Source organism: Bos indicus x Bos taurus, chromosome 1, assembly GCF_003369695.1.
Source record: "Bos indicus x Bos taurus breed Angus x Brahman F1 hybrid chromosome 1, Bos_hybrid_MaternalHap_v2.0, whole genome shotgun sequence".
Classification (NCBI taxonomy): domain Eukaryota; kingdom Metazoa; phylum Chordata; class Mammalia; order Artiodactyla; family Bovidae; genus Bos; species Bos indicus x Bos taurus.
This window is the reverse complement of record NC_040076.1, coordinates 3,563,368-3,580,993: the sequence shown is the minus strand read 5'-3', so window position 1 is coordinate 3,580,993 and position 17,626 is coordinate 3,563,368. Positions and strand designations below refer to the sequence as shown.

Here is a 17,626-nt window from a genome sequence, read left to right as displayed (position 1 = left end):
AATTAACACAAATGTCAGGTTTTATAATTTAAAAACATACCTTCATTTATAAAAACATACCTTCATTTATATGAGAAAGCAATGTGACAGACTAAACTTAAAATCAGAGGTACTCTACTGCAAATATTCTCTCTTCAACTTTAAAGGCAATTAAGCTTTAGGGGAGGAAAAGTATTTAGAAGCACTGACTTCTAAGTTTGTTTTAAGTTTTACTCCAAGGGGAGTTTCAGCCAACATGCCTACGGCTGAATTTATTTAGGGTTTGAAATATCATTATAATGAGAGTACTATGTTCACAATCTAACAATTTTATACACTTAACATTCTAATGCCAATACAATTATACAATACAATTATAGTGTAATATCACTATAATATAAAAAAGCAGTCTCTCTAAATTATTAATAAACTATCAATAATTGTTAAACATTTGGAATTAAGTTCATAGGTTTCATTTGTATTTTAAACAGGATAAGAAAATATTTTTTAAATTTCATCTATCAACAAGTCATAGAGTTTTGTCAAGAGAACACATTGGTCATAGCAAATACCCTCTTCCAACAAAACAAGAGAAGACTCTACATGGACATCACCAGATGGTCAACACTGAAATCAGACTGATTATATTCTTTGCAGCCAAAGATGGAGAAGCTCTATACAGTCAGCAAAAACCAGACAGGGAGCTGACTGTAGCTCAGATCATGAACTCCTTTATTACCAAATTCAGACTTAAATTGAAGAAAGAAGGGAAAATCACTAGACCATTCAGGTATGACCTAAATTAAATCAATCCCTAATGATTATACAGTGGAAGTGAGAAATAGATTTAAGCGACTAGATCTGATAGAGTGCCTGAGGAACTATGGACAGAGGTTCATGACATTGTACAGGAGACAGGTAGCAAGACCATCCCCAAGAAAAAGAAATGCAAAAAGGCAAAATGGCTGTCTGAGGAGATCTTACAAATAGCTGTGAAAAGAAGAGAAGCAAAAAGCAAAGGAGAAAAGGAAAGATATACCCATTTAAATGCAGAGTTCCAAAGAATAGCAAGGAGAGATAAGAAAGCCTTCCTCAGTGATCAGTGCAAAGAAATAGAGGAAAACAATAGAATGGGAAAGAATAGAGATCTCTTCAAGAAAATTAAGAGGTACCAAGGGAATATTTCATGCAAAGATGGGCTCAATAAGGGACAGAAATCGTATGGACCTAACAGAAGCAGAAGATATTAAGAAGAGATGGCAAAAATACACAGAAGAACTGTACAAAAAAGATCTTCATGATCCAGATAATCACGATACTGTGATCACTCACCTAGAGCCAGACATTCTGGAATGTGAAGTCAAGTGGGCCTTAGGAAGCATCACTACGAACAAAGCTAGTGGAGGTGATGGAATTCCAGTTGAGCTATTTCAAATCCTGAAAGATGATGCTGTGAAAGTGCTCAATATGCCAGCAAATTTGGAAAACTCAGCAGTGGCCACAGGACTGGAAAAGGTCAGTTTTCAATCCAATCCCAAAGAAAGGCAATGCCAAAGAATGCCCAAACTACCGCACAATTGCACTCATCTCACGTGCTAGTAAAGTAATGCTCAAAATTCTCCAAGCCAGGCTTCAGCAATACGTGAACTGTGAACTTCCTGATGTTCAAGCTGGTTTTAGAAAAGGCAGAGGAACCAGAGATCAAATTGCCAACATCTGCTGGATCATGGAAAAAGCAAGAGAGTTCCAGAAAAACATCTGTTTCTGCTTTATTGACCATGCCAAAGCCTTTGACTGCGTGGATCACAATAAACTGGAAAATTCTGAAAGAGATGGGAATACCAGACCACCTGACCTGTCTCTTGAGAAATCTGTATGTAGGTCAGGAGGCAACAGTTAGAACTGGACATGGAACAACAGACAGGTTCCAAATAGGAAAAGGAGTATGTCAAGGCTGTATATTGTCACCCTGCTTATTGAACTTACATGCAGAGTACTTCATGAGAAACGCTGGGCTGGAGGAAGCACAAGCCGGACTCAAGATTGCCAGGAGAAACATCAATAACCTCAGATATGCAGATGACACCACCTTTATGGCAGAAAGTGAAGGGGAATTAAAGAGCCTCTTGATGAAAGTGAAAGAGGAGAGTGAAAAAGTTGGTTTAAGCTCAAGATTCAGAAAACTAAGATCATGGCATCTGGTCACATCACTTCATGGCAAATAGATGGGGAAACAGTGGCTGACTTTATTTTTTGGGGCTCCAGAATCACTGCAGATGGTGACTGCAGCCATGAAATTAAAAGACGCTTACTCCTTGGAAGGAAAGTTATGACCAACCTAGACAGCATATTAAAAAGTAGAGACATTACTTTGCCAACAAAGGTCCATCTAGTCAAGGCTATGGTTTTTCCAGTAGTCACGTATGGATGTGAGAGTTGGACTATGAAGAAAGCTAAGTGCCAAAGAACTGATGCTTTTGAACTGTGGTGTTGGAGAAGACTCTTGAGAGTCCCTTGGACTGCAAGGAGATCCAACCCGTCCATCCTAAAGGAGATCAGTCCTGGGTGTTCATTGGAAGGACTGATGTTGAAGCTGGAACTCCCATACTCTGGCCACCTGATGCGAAGAACTGACTCATTTGAAAAGACCCTGATGCTGGGAAAGATTGAGGGCAGGAGGAGAAGGAGACGACAGAGGATGAGGTGGTTGGATGGCATCACCGACTCAAAAGACACGAGTTTGGATAAACTCCAGGAGTTGCCGATGGACAGGGAAGCCTGGCGTGCTGCAGTCCATGGGGTCACAAAGAGTCAGACACGACTGAGCGATTGAACTGAACTGATCAACAAGTCACTAAATCACAATGTCAGTTTCATATGACCAAATACAAGCATATCTCAAAATATGATGGATTTGATTGCAAACCACTGTAATAAAATGAATACTGCAATAAAGTGAGTCACATGAATATTTTGGTTTTCACAGCATTTAAAACTTATGCTCACACTTACTGCAGTTCAGTAAGTGTGCAATATATCCAAATAAAACAATGTATATGCTTTAACTAAAAAGTACTATCTTGCTAAAAAAAATGCCAATAATCATTTGACAACCCATGGTTGCCATAAACCTTCAATTTGTTTAAAAAAAAAAAAAAGTGCAGGATCTGTGAAAAATAAAAAAACAAGGTATGCCTTTATATATAATGGATTGAACATGATACAGATAAGAAAATCAATATATTCTAAAAGGTTTCTTAGAGCACTTTCTAAATTAAGTCTAAAAGGAGCATTTCCCAAAGGCTGGTGGTACAACAGAATCATCACATAATTAAAATAAATAAAGATTCTCTAAGATTGACTATAGCACCAGAAGTCTAGGATATGTATTTTGTAGTATGTTCCTCCAACTGAGATGTACGGACAAGTTTAGAAAACTCTGAATTAGAGAATTTATTAAAATAGATCCAACGAACAAAGACAGTCTAACTTCCTGAAATTCTCCAGTATGATGTCCTCCTTATCTTATACTGCAGATTTCAAACTATATTCCTGACTGCTGAAGAGCTGAAAGCCCTCTAAAGCAACAAGTCACACAACATTAATAAAAAAAAAAAGGGAGACTTCCCTGGCAGTCCAGTGGTTAAGACTCTGTGCTCCCAATGCAGGCAGCACAGGTTCAACCCATGGCTGGGGAACTAAGATCCTGCAAAACACAGTGTACCACAAAAATTAATAAATAAAAGTGAAAAGCGGGGGAAAAAAAGGCTTCTCAGAAGGGGAAAAGGTGTATAACTAAATAGCTCAGTTCCTTAAAATAGAACCAACAATCTCTCTCTAAACTATTTAAATAAAAATACCTATTAAATTATTAGCATGAATATTTAGCATCCTTGTTTTAATTAAAGCAAAAAAGCAACTCAAATCAGTTATGTGCTTGACAGCTTTTAGTACAGCTTAAGGACTATTCAGCCACCCACACAACTAAACACTACTACTCTGGCAAGTGCAACCCAGACGCGCTAATGAACACGTCTTAGGTAATTAGAAATGCCTCTACCTGATGGTGCACTGGATCCTGCTGCACTGCCATCATTCGAGGCGGAAACTGATCCATGTTCTGATGTTGGGCATATGTTGGTTGCGGCATGCCATCTCCAGGAAACCCACTAAAAGAGATGAGCAGTCTTCTTTTTACCCATTCAAAAACACATCATTCTTGGCCACATTTACGCTACACAAACTTACAGATTGCTGTTCAGGAGTTGTTAACAATCAACATTTTACTTAATCATTTATTTACCTATATTAACTTAAAAACTCAGCATTATTCCCAAAATAAAAGTCATTTTTTATTGTAAATCTGACAGGATCCCCTCCCCATTCAGAAGAAATCCCCAAATACCACAATTTTTAAAAGAATTTTAGAAGACGCTATATGAAAAATGACTATTAAGTGTTACTTGCATTATGCCTTGTAATGACTACCAAAGTTCTATCTGCTGAGGAATCAAAAGAAAGTGACGTACAAGGGTGCCTGTGGAGGAGAGGCAGTGGGCGCAGCCACAGAAGGTGCGGCGGCGGTGGCCGGCGTAGTGGGCACAACAGCGGCAGGAGCAGGTGTTGTGGTGGCCGAGGCGGCAACAGCATCTTCTTTCTTGGATTCTTCCACTGCTTCTGGCTCATCATCATAATCAAATCTATCAAGTAGCTTCTGCAAGAGGTATGCCAATATTCCGTTTTAAAATTCAGGTTGTGATTCACTGCACAAAAAAAACTTTATAAAAACAGACATTCACCATCATCTATAACCCTGCTATGCTGTGATGTACAATTTCATTTTCCCACATGCTTCTAAGGGACTTTGGCGCACAGACAATTTTTGCACACACAAAAAAGGTACTACCATTGCTTTTTTACAGAGGTATACAGTGAATATTTAAGTAACTCAACATTAATAGAGTCAATGACAGGAGCCAAAATTAAAACTCGGGTCTAGGGCTTCCCTGATGATCGGCTCAGGGGTGAAGACTCTGCCTGCCAGTGCAAGAGACACAGGTTTGATCCCTGGTCTGGGAAGATTCCATATGCCGTGGAGCAGCTAAGCCTGTGTGCCACAACTAACGCGCCTGTGCTCGAGAGCCCGAGAGCCGCAGCTCCTGCAGCCTGCGTGTCCTAGCACCTGTGCTCCACAACAAGAAAAGCCAACACAAGGAGACTAGAGAGTAGGCCCCGCTTGCTGCAGCTAGAAAAAGCCTGCACAGCAACAAAGACTTGGCACAGCCAAAAAAAAAAAAAAAAAAAAAAAATTAGGTTTAAACTATCTACAAAAACAACAAAAGAACTCTCTGCAGTTTATCACATATAGACATGTTCCTCAAAAGTTTTACGATTCAAACCTATTGCTTGGGGAAAACATCTGAAGCAATTAAAAAATTTAACTGAGCCCTACTATCTAAAAAGATATTTCTGCTGCTTTTAAGGAAACTGAACATCTACAAAGAGGCTGAAATAGACAAGCTGTTCCCAGTCAGCTGTTTGACTAGCTTAAAATAGACCTTCTCAGTCAAAAGCAAAGCACAATTCCTTTTTCTAAACTTAATGTAAAGAACAAACATTGATCAATCCACTTAAGATAAAACACTAGAGGAATTAGTTGCAATTCAAATGAACAACAAAATACGAATGCCACTGCTAGCACTGCTATTACTCAACATTTTATTTTTCTGGAAGTCCTAGCCATCAAGACAGTAAAAAAAAAAAAAAAAGAAACAGGTCTAGATGTTGAAGGGGAAAAGTCAAATTTAGCAGCCTACAAAATGTGAGAGAACCAACTAGAGAAAACAAGATAATTTACAAGATAACATAAAAATTCAATAGTTTCCCTCAACAGCATCAATTGGGCTTCCAGGGTGGCTCAGAAGTAAAGAATCTGCCTGGAATGCAGGGGCCATAGGAGGTGCCGGTTTGATCCCTGGGTTGGGAAGATCCCTTGGAGGAGGAAATGGCAACTCACTCCAGTATTCTTGCCTGGAAAATCCTATGGACAGAGGAGCCTAGTGGGCTACAGTCCATAGGATTGCAAAGATTTGGACATGGAAGTGTTATGAAACACTAAACATGAAAAATGAGTAAATTATCTAAGAATAAATGAAACAAATATAAAAAAAATCAGAAACCTAGTAAATTGAGATTCTATATAAGAAATTATCAGTACTTCTTAAATTAACTTGTAAATTCATAAAAATTTATGCTAACACTCAGCTCATCTGGAAAAGCATGCTGTGATGGTCAACTGTATACGTGCCAACTTGGCTAGGTTATGATGTCCAGTTGTTTGGTCAAATATTAACCTAGATGTTGCTCTGATGGTATTTTAAAAATGTGATTAACAGGGAATTCCCTGGTGATCCAGTGGTTAGTACTCTGCACTTTCACCACCATGAGCCTAAGGTTCAATCCCTGGTTGGGGAACTAAAATCCTTTAAGCTGCATGGAGCAGCAAAGAAAAAGAAAAGTGACTAACATTTAAATTAGTGGACTGTGAATAAACAAACACCTTCCACAATATGGGTGTGCCTCAATCAATCAGTCAAAGGCCTTATAGCAGGGTTTCCCAAAGACAGCATTCTCAAGACAGCAACAGGAAAACCTTTTGCTTTGCAGAATTTAGACTCAAGACTGCAGCATTAACTCTTACCTGGATTTCCAGCCTGACACTCTAACTTACACTTGACAACTACATGAACCAATCCCTTAAAAAAAAATACCCCCCTTCTCCCCTTTGTGTGTCTGTGCCTGTAACTGGTCCTGTTTCTCTGGAACATACCAATTCACATGCCCAAGAATAGGCAAGGAATGTCTGAAAAAGAATAAAGGCAGAAAACACATCCAGAAATGAACTGTAAGTTGCAAGTGTTTAAACTGCTATGATGCCAAAACACACACAGATACTAGTGGGACAAAATGGTATCTAGAGACAGACATAGAAAAAAGTGTATGACAAAAATTGTGAGGGAGAATTGGCTATTTCCAAAAATATAAAGGTTTAACTATCTTGAACTGTATGCTAATATAAGTTCTTGATACATTGAGACAAACATAAAAAACAGAAATGTAAAACTACTAGGAGAAATAGAGAATTTTTAATACAAGTGGGGAGAATTTTCCCAATCACAACATAGAACAGAAGACTAAAAAACAAAACCATAGCACTTAACAATTTATGTTCACATATGCAGAGGAAACAGGTCTGAAAAACCATACACAAATCAGTGGAACTGATTTCCCTTTTCACTTCAGAACTTTCTGTATTATCTGCATTTCTTCCCCCTAAAAGCATGTACTTCTTTTGTACTCAAAAATTTTAATCCAACCTTCTTTTAATCAGTAGTCACTCATAAATCATATAGATAGAATAACAAGCAGTAATTTCCATAGATTCTTAATATTAACTACTAGCAACAGTTATTGTATCTTAGAATGCTAGAAAGAAACAGATATTTAGAGATGATTAAATTAAAAGTTCTTTCTAGGATTATCAAACTTTTGTGTTTTTTTGTACTGCAACTTGTAAAATGAAATTAAATTTTATATTGTCATATATAGACAAGACACAAACAGGTAAGAGTGGAGTTGTTTAGGCAAACATTTCAACAGGAAGCTCTGAGCTGTGCATTTTCAACACACCTATACCCTTAGTGCAGAGAAGGCAAGCCACTCCAGTACTCTTGCCTAGAAAATCCCATGGATGGAGGAGCCTGGTAGGCTGCAGTCCATGGGGTCGCTACAAGTCGGAAGCGACTGAGCGACTTCACTTTCACTTTTCACCTTCACACAATGGAGAAAGCAATGGCAACCCACTCCAGTGTTCTTGCCTGGAGAATCCCAGGGACGGCAGAGCCTGGTGGGCTGCCGTCTATGGGGTTGCAGAGTCGGACACGACTGAAGCGACTTAGCAGCAGCAGCAGCATACCCTTAGTGGGAGCTCCTTAAACATAACTAAGGCCCAAAAGAGAAGTTTGAAGACACTAAACCAACCCAAACTTTCATATTATAGATAAGGTAACTAATGTTTTCAACAACAGAAAACAGAAAGCAACTTAAATGTCTTTCAACAGGGGAAATGGTTAAACTGATGTGTCCATGTAATGGAATAATTCTAATGAGCACTCAGTACATAGTAGATTTATATCTATTAACCTTAACAACCACCCAGAGACATGAGGATTAAGATGAAAAATAAACCAGTTAAAAACAATGTGTATGTATATTTATGTATATAGATTAAAAATACCTATTTTTATATATGTATGGACACACACATACACACAAACACACAGATACATAATGACCAAAAAAGAAAAGACTATATCCACAGGAAATCAATTCTGAAAAGATATATAGCAGAATGTTACAGTAGTTATCCTTGAGTAAGGGGGTTAATGATGAATGCTCTGTTTCCTTTATACTGTTTACTTTTCTCTTATATTGAAAATTCTGCAATGAATATATATCACATTTATAACCAAGAATAAGAGTCAATGTTTTGATGCCGAGGGGGAAAATCCCTCAAATAACTAAATGAACAATCCAAGTAAGTCAGAAAAGGGTTAACTTCTACAGAGCGATATAAACAATGGGATGGGTTATGTGAGAGAAGCATACCTTGTCAAATGCAGTTTTTTGTTCAGGTGGGGGGAAAGCAGCTTTTTGTTCAGGTGGTTGTGTAGGAGCTGTCTTTAACTGAGCTGTGATAGCCTGAACCTGAGCCATCACGGCATTGTCAATGGCGGGAGACTGTGGTTTTGGAGGCTGTTGAAAAGTCTGAAGGATCTGCTGAAGCTTAAAGAATGGGAAAACTGATAAACCACACAACAAAGGATAATCACAGTATCAAAAGTTAATTTACTTAAAAAAAAAAAATGGTGAATCAAAATAGCACAGGCACAGAGGAACTTGGAAAAAGGAACCAACCTTTTAGTAATGGTTAAGTTTATCCTGAATAAATATATCAGGGATACAATGTGTGTCACTTAAGGTTAAAAGTATATGCTGATGACGCCAATGGTAGACAATGATGGTCAGAGAGAAGAGAAAATACACTGAATTGTGAACAATGTATATATGTTTTCTAAAAAAGTGTAAAAAAATCGTCTGCATTAATCCATATAATTTTGTAACTAGCACTGTGGGCAACTCCACCACCCTGAGAGCTCTGCAGCTCTCTCCAAAGGGGCACACCATTCCTCAGTGTGCTGCTCCCTTGCTTACCTCTCCCACATATCCCCTAGTATCCTTCCTCACAAAGACTTTTCCAGTAGATATATTCCCTCCTCACAATGTGCTCGGTAACCAAGAATGTAAAATAAGAACTGACAACAGTACCTAACTGCAAACTATTTAATCTTTGGATAGACAGTTTACCTGTTGACCTTGAGTTGTCTGAAACAGTTGGGCCACAGCAGCAAAAGCATCAGAGCTGGGCAACTGCGGTACAGTTGGTACAGAGTTTGTAGTGGCTTGTGGAGGTTCAGAAGAAACTTTAACTGGAGGTGGAGGTGAACCTAAAAAAGAAAAGATCATTAAGGCCTCAAAAACTTTTAACTCATAAATATTTCCTTTAAACTCCATTAAGCTTCTTTACTAAAACAATACTCTATTCAGTTTAACATACAGTAAAAAATATAGATTATGGTATTACAGCCTATACTGCAACACGCACTGAATACTTTTATTAGAAATAATGATGGGAAGAAAACTTGATCTTCCAAGATGTAAACTCAAGCTTCCTTCTTATAGAAAAATTCCATCACTATAAATAGATTCCAAACATATCATGTACAAAAAATGACACAATTCTCTAAGTGCACAGACACACCTGACCTTACCTTCATTATTAGTAACATTTTCTGTTACTGGAGCAGCATTACTGGTTCCTGCTGCCATGTCCAAAAGAGGCTGAATAATTTCAATTTTGAATACTCCATTTTTTTGCCAAAGGTTCAATACACGAACTATTTTACTCTGTTATGTGAAAAAACATGAATATATAATAAGTATTAGCATAAATAATTATACCTCTTATGAAAAGAGAGAACAAAACACCACAGGCTAACATTTCCATGCTATATCTGTTAGAAAACAATCTATCATCAGAATTACAGCCTCATTAAACTACTCTAACTGGCCTTCCTTCAGTAGTGTAATCCAGGGTAAGAAACAGGGAGAGAAAAAAAACAAAAAATTAACCTAGAGAGTCAAAAGAAATGCATTAGAATTACTTGAAATTTTCATATTTATGATTACAAAGAAACCAAAAAATTCAGTTATCTAAGAAGAGTAAAATCCAGGATGATTTTAATAGTTAAAATATTTAACACAATTAACTGGCCTCTAATTGCTAGGTAAGTTGTTTTGTGGGTTACCAAATTTGAAGGAGATCCAGAGAAAATGTGTTATTCATGGTTACAACTCTTATCTCCTCCTCTAGGAATGAACTTTTCTCTTGTATATCTTTCCCACAAGAGCATTCCTCCAAGAATACAGAGAATCCATAACATGCGAATTCATATGTCCTTTATTATACAGGCTCTAGTCTTTGTTATTCTGAGCTTACCAGTGTATTTCTCCTACCTATTAGAGTCTAGTTTTTTGTCTATGTTTTTCTATCTTTTTACAGTACAGAGTAAAACCAGCTATAAATGTGAGGAATTAAATACAGTAGTCTGATTGCTAATGAATATCATTTATACTTCAACATCTCTATATGATGGGGAAAGTCAATGATTGGTCCCTTCCTTCTGGAATAAACAACAATTTGAGATAAGCACTGTCCTCCTCTACTGCAGAATTTCTTTACCATTCAGTCACAAGAAATCTTTCTAATAATGTTTTCTTTAAAGAAAGATGATGCTCCTTTTTTTTGTCCAGTGGTCATGTATGGATGTGAGAGTTGGACTGTGAAGAAAGCTGAGTGCTGAAGAATTGATGCTTTTGAACTGTGGTGTTGGAGAAGACTCTTGAGAGTCCCTTGAACTGCAAGGAGATCCAACCAGTCCATTCTAAAGGCGATCAGTCCTGGGTGTTCTTTGGAAGGACTGATGCTAAAGCTGAAACTCCAATACTTTGGCCACCTCATGTGAAGAGTTGACTCATTGGAAAAGACTCTGATGCTGGGAGGGATTGGGTGCAGGAGAAGGGGATGACAGAGGATGAGATGGCTGGACGGCATCGCCGACTCGATGGACGTTGAGTTTGGGTGAACTCCGGGAGTTGGTGATAGACAGGGAGGCCTGGTGTGCTGCGACTCATGGGGTTTCAAAGAGTCAGACACGACTGAGCGACTGAACTGAACTGATGCTCCTTTTGTATTTCAAAAGTACAACATTTCTGAAGGACTTCACAAGAAAATAGATATGACTACTATAGAAAAAAACTGGGTTTTGTTTCAAGTTCACAGAGATCACTATGTGATTACCTTTCTAATAATACAGTAGGCTTTAAATACCTAATATACATTTAAGAATAGAGTAAGAATACAAGTTTAATTTAAAAATTATAAACTATACCTTATCTTCAGATGGACAAAGATACAGATATTGGAATGTGGCAGTTATGTTTTTAGAGAATCTTGGCCCAAAAACATCTTTATCAGTTCCAAACTGATGACGAGACTGTCGCACAATTGAGTCGATTACATATAATCCTGGAACCTTGTATTCTGGTTTACACTACAAAGATTAAAGATGTAAAGTCAATACAAGAAAAGTAAATCACAATTTGACACCCATTAATCTCACTCTTATGAAACTATATATTCAAGGTTATTTCTACAGAAATAACTAAAGTTATTAATTTAAGTAATTAACTACTTAAATGTTAAATTCTCTTATTGGCTAGCTTGTCAAGATTCCCACAGGTCTGTAGAGAACTACCATTCTCTTGATGTTTCAGACTCCCAATATTTTACTTTTTTCTGATCCCTCTGTCCTCCCCCACTTCCAACTTCCTAGAATCAGCATTACTTTATCAATGCCTAAGCCACCTCCATACAGATCTACTTATTATGGAAAAATCTACTCTCATTCATCCTGCTCAAAAAATAACTTTTAAAATTATCAAAAAGCCAATCTTAACCAAAATATTAATTTCAATTCTATTAAAGTACAGTATCAGAGAAACAAAACCCAAAAGGCAAAGTCATTCTTGGCCTTACAAACTGACAAGATAAAATGAATAGATAGACACCTGCAAACACTTCTGGTGGTACAACCTTTATGAAAAATAATTTAGCAATAAACACAAAGCCTTGTTTGATCCAACAACCCTATTTCTAAAAATTTATACTAAGGAAAACAGACTCCATATTTCCAATGCAGGGGGCACAGCTTGATCCCTGGTCGGGGAACTAAGATTCTGCAAGCCACGTGGCATGGCCAAAACAGTTAAAAAAAAAAAAGGTACAGCTCTAGGTTAGGGGAGAAGACAATGATGTCTAAGTCTCCTTTCTCAGTCCTTTACTGACATAGACATGTGCTAATGTTACATATGTTATCAAACAACATATAACTGTAGAAGTGAAAAGTGGTTTAATTATGATGGGAGAAAGGGAAGTTGAAAACACCACAGTGATTTCATTTGAAGTACTACAAGATAAGTTAAAAGTCAAAAGAGTCATCAGGGCAATGGGGAGAGAAGGCTCGAGCAGACAAAAAACTATTTCGAATCCTGACTCATAGTAAGTACTCAATCAACAGTACTGCTATATATTTTTGTTTTGTTATGAAACAAAAAAACAAGACTTCCAGTGACAACTTTTCTGTAGAGTGACTTTCGAAGTAATTATTCAAATTACAACTCACAAAGTACATTACAATATTGATCATAACTAAAATGAGGTAATAATAAAATGGATAGTTACCTTTTTGATGAACTTTTCTACTATTTGAACCACATGCTTATAAAGCTGAAAAGAACAAAAAGAATATCATTATCCAGCTAACACACTTTTCTCTTCAATACATTTCCTATAATTAGAAAATACCTAAAACCTCAAAATTTGTACAATTTGAATAATTCTCAAGGTAATACTGAACGAACCCTAGTAAATAATCCATAGTCAACAACTCAAAAAATTCTTAACCACACATAAACAAGGTAACTACGTGAGGTGATGGATGTGTCAATTAGTATAAGGTAATCATTTCACAACGTACATGTGCATCAAACCGTGCTCTATTACCTACTACTAAATCTGTCAACTATACCTCAATAAAGTTAAAAAATATAAAGAGGAAATACAACGTAACAGATTTTGAAATATGTTACAATGTAGACACATCATACAGTTGTTATTATGTACTTTCAGCAAAACCTGGTTAGTGCTCTTTGACTTAGGCCTGAACTACTTCACAATATGAAACCTCAAATTTAACAATAATATTTTCAACATTTTAAAAAACACCTTCCAAATTAATATATTTCTTTTACTCTTACCTTTATAGCTTTAATAGCAGCTTTCGTGATGAGAATCATCTTGGCTCGAGAGATGGGAGGTTTCATATCCATAAGTGAAAAGAGCTTTAAAAAAAAAAAAAGGAAAAAAGTTTTAATTAAAAGTAAAATTAGAGGTTTACCCTTCATTTCAACAAATATATTTGTAACTAAAAGAATAATAAAATTTCTAAAACTAGGTTTAATAATTTGTCTGGTAAAGAAAAACCAAGAGCTTTCTTACATACTAGCATCACCACTTTGAAAACAGAATGGGAAAAGATTATGCTAAAATCAGCAAAAAAGGGGGAAAAGGTAAAAAAAAATTGACAAAATCTATAACAGAAAATTTACAAAACCCTACTGAAGAACTCAAAACTGATTTGAATGGAAACAAACACACCATGTTCCTATACTGAAAATGGCAATACTGTGACTCAATATTTAATATTTCAAATCCAACCTCACTGAGATTTTGCAGGACTTCAAATAATTCTGATGTTCATTTGGAGATACACATGTATTACATCAGGTAAGAAACTTAACACGTCATTATAAAACTTGAATTCACAATTTCTTGATTAGTCAGGAATAAAAATGACACCGTATTTAACAAATTTCACTACAGTAAATCCAACAATCAGGGAGTCCCAGGAGATGAAACCACACAGGCACACTCCTTTCCCCTAAAATTTAAACCCAACCAAAATATAATGAGAGCCCATAAAGAGTAATAAAGATAAAATTCTGACATTAAGAAGAAGCTTATATCTAGTTTCTTAAAATCTTGTTTTTGTTTTAACCATAAGCATACATATTCTTCTAAAAATACATTTTGAAATAAGTTTCAGGGCCTTCTAAGCATTATCAGTCTTACATGAATCATATTTCCATTTCTCTCCAACTAATGCTGGAATTTCAAATATGGAACCCCTAAGACACAGACTATCTTTACTGGACACCTACTAAAAAGGTACCCTAAAGAACAAGTCTCCTTTTCCAGAATAAATAGCCCTACCTGTCAACAAAATACTCTGGCAACAGAGTTTTTGCAGTTTTTCAAAACTACAGACACAATGGGACTATAGATAGTGGTAACAGTAATTTTTTTAAAAAGTATGCAATGCAAGATATGATCAATATAAGAACTAAAAACGTACTTTGTTTAAGCAGAGAAAGGTAGAATTTTTTGATAAATGATACTAAGATGAATTTGAGTAAACTCTGGGAGATCGTGAAGGACAGGGAAGCCTGGCATGCTGCAGCTCATGGGGTCACAAAGAGTTGGACATGACTTAGGACTGAACAAGAACAACAATACTAAAATACAGAGAATGGGAAAAACAAAGATACTAACACAAAGACTGATTTTTTTAAAAAGGCATTATCTAATTCGGGTCATTATTCTTTATTTCCAACAAAATAAAAATTCTCCGTGAAAATAAATGCTCACTAATTGAAAAACAACTAGAGACACTAATCTTTAAAACTATATAAACCAATGAGAAACTAAGAAACGATTTAAAGTATTTCAACTCCAATACAAACTGAAAAATGTATGCAGCACACAGTTTATAAAAGGGCATATTCTGCCCATTTCTAAGTTACAAAAGCTATTGAAACAGTTATTTATTACTACAGTTCTATTTCCTTTTCTGGATCTTAAAGCAGAGAAACTGGATACAAAAAGAGTTTATACACGATCTCAAGAATGAGTAACAGCGAGAACTACTTTTCTGGCCATTAAAAGCTTAGAGAATCATATTTCTCTGAAGCCTAAGCCAGCACGAATATTCATTTAATGTCCCACATTCTTGATTATTTCTACAGTAAGGAACTCCCCATATTAAAAAACAACAACACACACACAAAAAACCCCAGCCAACTGAGGAGACAAGACAGATTAGTGCCATCTTCTGATGAAATGCTCTACAGTTTATATTTAAATCATTTATCTTAAAAAATTAAAGTACAGACTATACCATATAGCAGTATAACTATCACTCAGGCAATAAACCAGCAAGAGAGCATTTAAGTGCTACCATTTAAGAGACAGACAGAGGAAGGGTATTTATTCCACTAAAGAAGGCACAACTCAAGACAAGAGGAAGTTGATTTTGAATCAACACTAAGTGCCTAAGTATAAGGTGGTACATCATCTTATTTAATCATATTAACAATTAACATAGATTGTCACAGCTGTTTTGAGCCGATACCAAAAAGGATTACATCTGCTTTCAAATGATTCCCAGGGAATGTGTCTGGACTAGAATTTGTTGATTGTAAAGCTCACAATCCTTAAGATTATCAGTTCAGTTCAGTCGCTCAGTCGTGTCCAACTCTGCGACCCCATGACTGCAGCATGCCAGGCCTCCCTGTCCATCACCAACTCCCGGAGCTTGCTCAAACTCATGTCCATTGAGTCAGTGATGCCATCCAACCATCTCATTCTCTGTTGTCCTCTTCTCCTTCTGCCTTCAATCTTTCCCAGTATTAGGGTCTTTTCCAGTGAGTCAGTTCTTTGCATCAGGTGGCCAAAGTACTGGAGTTTCAGCTTCAGCATCAGTCCTTCCCATGATTACTCAGGACTGATTTCCTTTAGGATGGACTGGTTGGATCTCCTTGCAGTCCAAGGGACTCTCAGGAGTATTCTCCCAACACCACAGTTCAAAAGCATCAATTCTTCGGCACTCAGCTTTCTTTATAGTCCAACTCTCACATCCATACATGACTACTGGATAAACCATATAGTCAACTCCTTATACAATGCTGCTTGTTGTAAATACATGCAAAGACCATTAACTCTGATGGAGAATGCAGGCAAAATACCAAGTAGGCATCTGTGCTCATCTCTCTCTATATATATTGCATTGGTTCAGGGATAACGATGAGACATACTGAATTTAACTTGGGATGCCTACTGAAAATCCAGGCAGAGATTTCAGCAGACTGGAATATGGATCTTGAAAAAGCAGAGGTCCTTCTAGAAACTGAGAGATTACAGAATCAAAACCAGGAAGACGAGTAAGAAGGGAACAAAGATACAACTAACTACAGTATACCAAATATTTCAATGTAGCACAGAAAAGGGGGCGACACAAAGGAACACCAGGACAAACACCAGAAACTAAACCTTTACTGCTTTAGTTTTTTTCATATGGCTTGACTAACATTCCATCATGTAAAATGCCAGGCTGGATGAAGCACAAACTGGAATCAAGACTGCCGGGAGAAATATCAATAACCTCAGATATACAGATGATACCACCCTTATGGCAGAAAGCAAAGAGGACCCGAAGAGCCTCTTGATGAAAGTGAAAGTCGCTCAGTAGTATCCAACTCTTTGCGACCCCATGGACTGTAGCCTGCCAGGCTCCTCTGTCCATGGAATTCTCCAGGCCAGAATACTGGAGTGGGTAGCCTTTCCCTCCTCCAGGGGATCTTCCCAACCCAGGGATCAAACCCAGGTCTACCACATTGTAGGCAGATTCTTTACCAGCTGAGCCACAAGGGAAGCCCAAAAGTGAAAGAGGAAGAGTGAAAAAGCTGGCTTAACACTTAACATTGAAAAACCTCAGATTATGGCATCCAGGCCCATCAATTCACGACAAACAGATGGAGAAATAATGGAAACAGTGAGAGACTTTCTTTTCTTGGACTCCAGAATCACTGCAGATGGTGACTGCAGCCATGAAATTAAAAGACGCTTGCTCCTTTGAAGAAAAGTTATGACCAACCTAGACAGCATATTAAAAAGCAGAGATATTATTTTGCCAACAAAGGTCCACTTAGTCAAGGCTATGGTTTTTCCAGTAGTCATGTATGGATGTGAGAGTTGGACTGTGAAGAAAGCTGAGTGCTGAAGAATTGATGCTTTTGAACTGTGGTGTTGGAGAAGACTCTTGAGAGTCCCTTGGACTGCAAGGAAATCCAACCAGTCCATCCTAAAGGAAATCAGTCCTGAGTGTTCACTGGAAAGACTGATACTGAAGCTGAAACTCCAATACTTTGGCCACCTCATGCGAAGAACTGACTCATCTGAAAAGACCCTGATGCTGGGAAAGATTGAAGGCAGAAGGAGAAGGGGATGACAGAGGATGAGCTGGTTAAATGCCATCACCGATGCCATTCAATGGCATGGACATGAGTTTGA

At 37.2% G+C, this 17,626-nt stretch overlaps 1 protein-coding gene across 2 annotated transcripts in view; it reads right to left on the bottom strand.

The window, feature by feature from the left end:
- The window catches only part of SCAF4 (SR-related CTD associated factor 4), a 62,077-nt gene that overhangs the window by 25,140 nt on the left and 19,311 nt on the right, over positions 1-17,626 (bottom strand). For both annotated transcript variants that reach the window (XM_027538445.1, XM_027538527.1), the window contains exons 2-9: positions 13,477-13,560; positions 12,902-12,946; positions 11,550-11,711; positions 9,870-10,005; positions 9,406-9,545; positions 8,647-8,823; positions 4,509-4,693; positions 4,040-4,148 (exon numbers count right to left, since the gene is read on the bottom strand). In XM_027538445.1, coding sequence (XP_027394246.1) covers positions 4,040-4,148; positions 4,509-4,693; positions 8,647-8,823; positions 9,406-9,545; positions 9,870-10,005; positions 11,550-11,711; positions 12,902-12,946; positions 13,477-13,560 — 1,038 coding nt within the window. The remainder of the gene's footprint in view (positions 1-4,039; positions 4,149-4,508; positions 4,694-8,646; positions 8,824-9,405; positions 9,546-9,869; positions 10,006-11,549; positions 11,712-12,901; positions 12,947-13,476; positions 13,561-17,626) is intronic.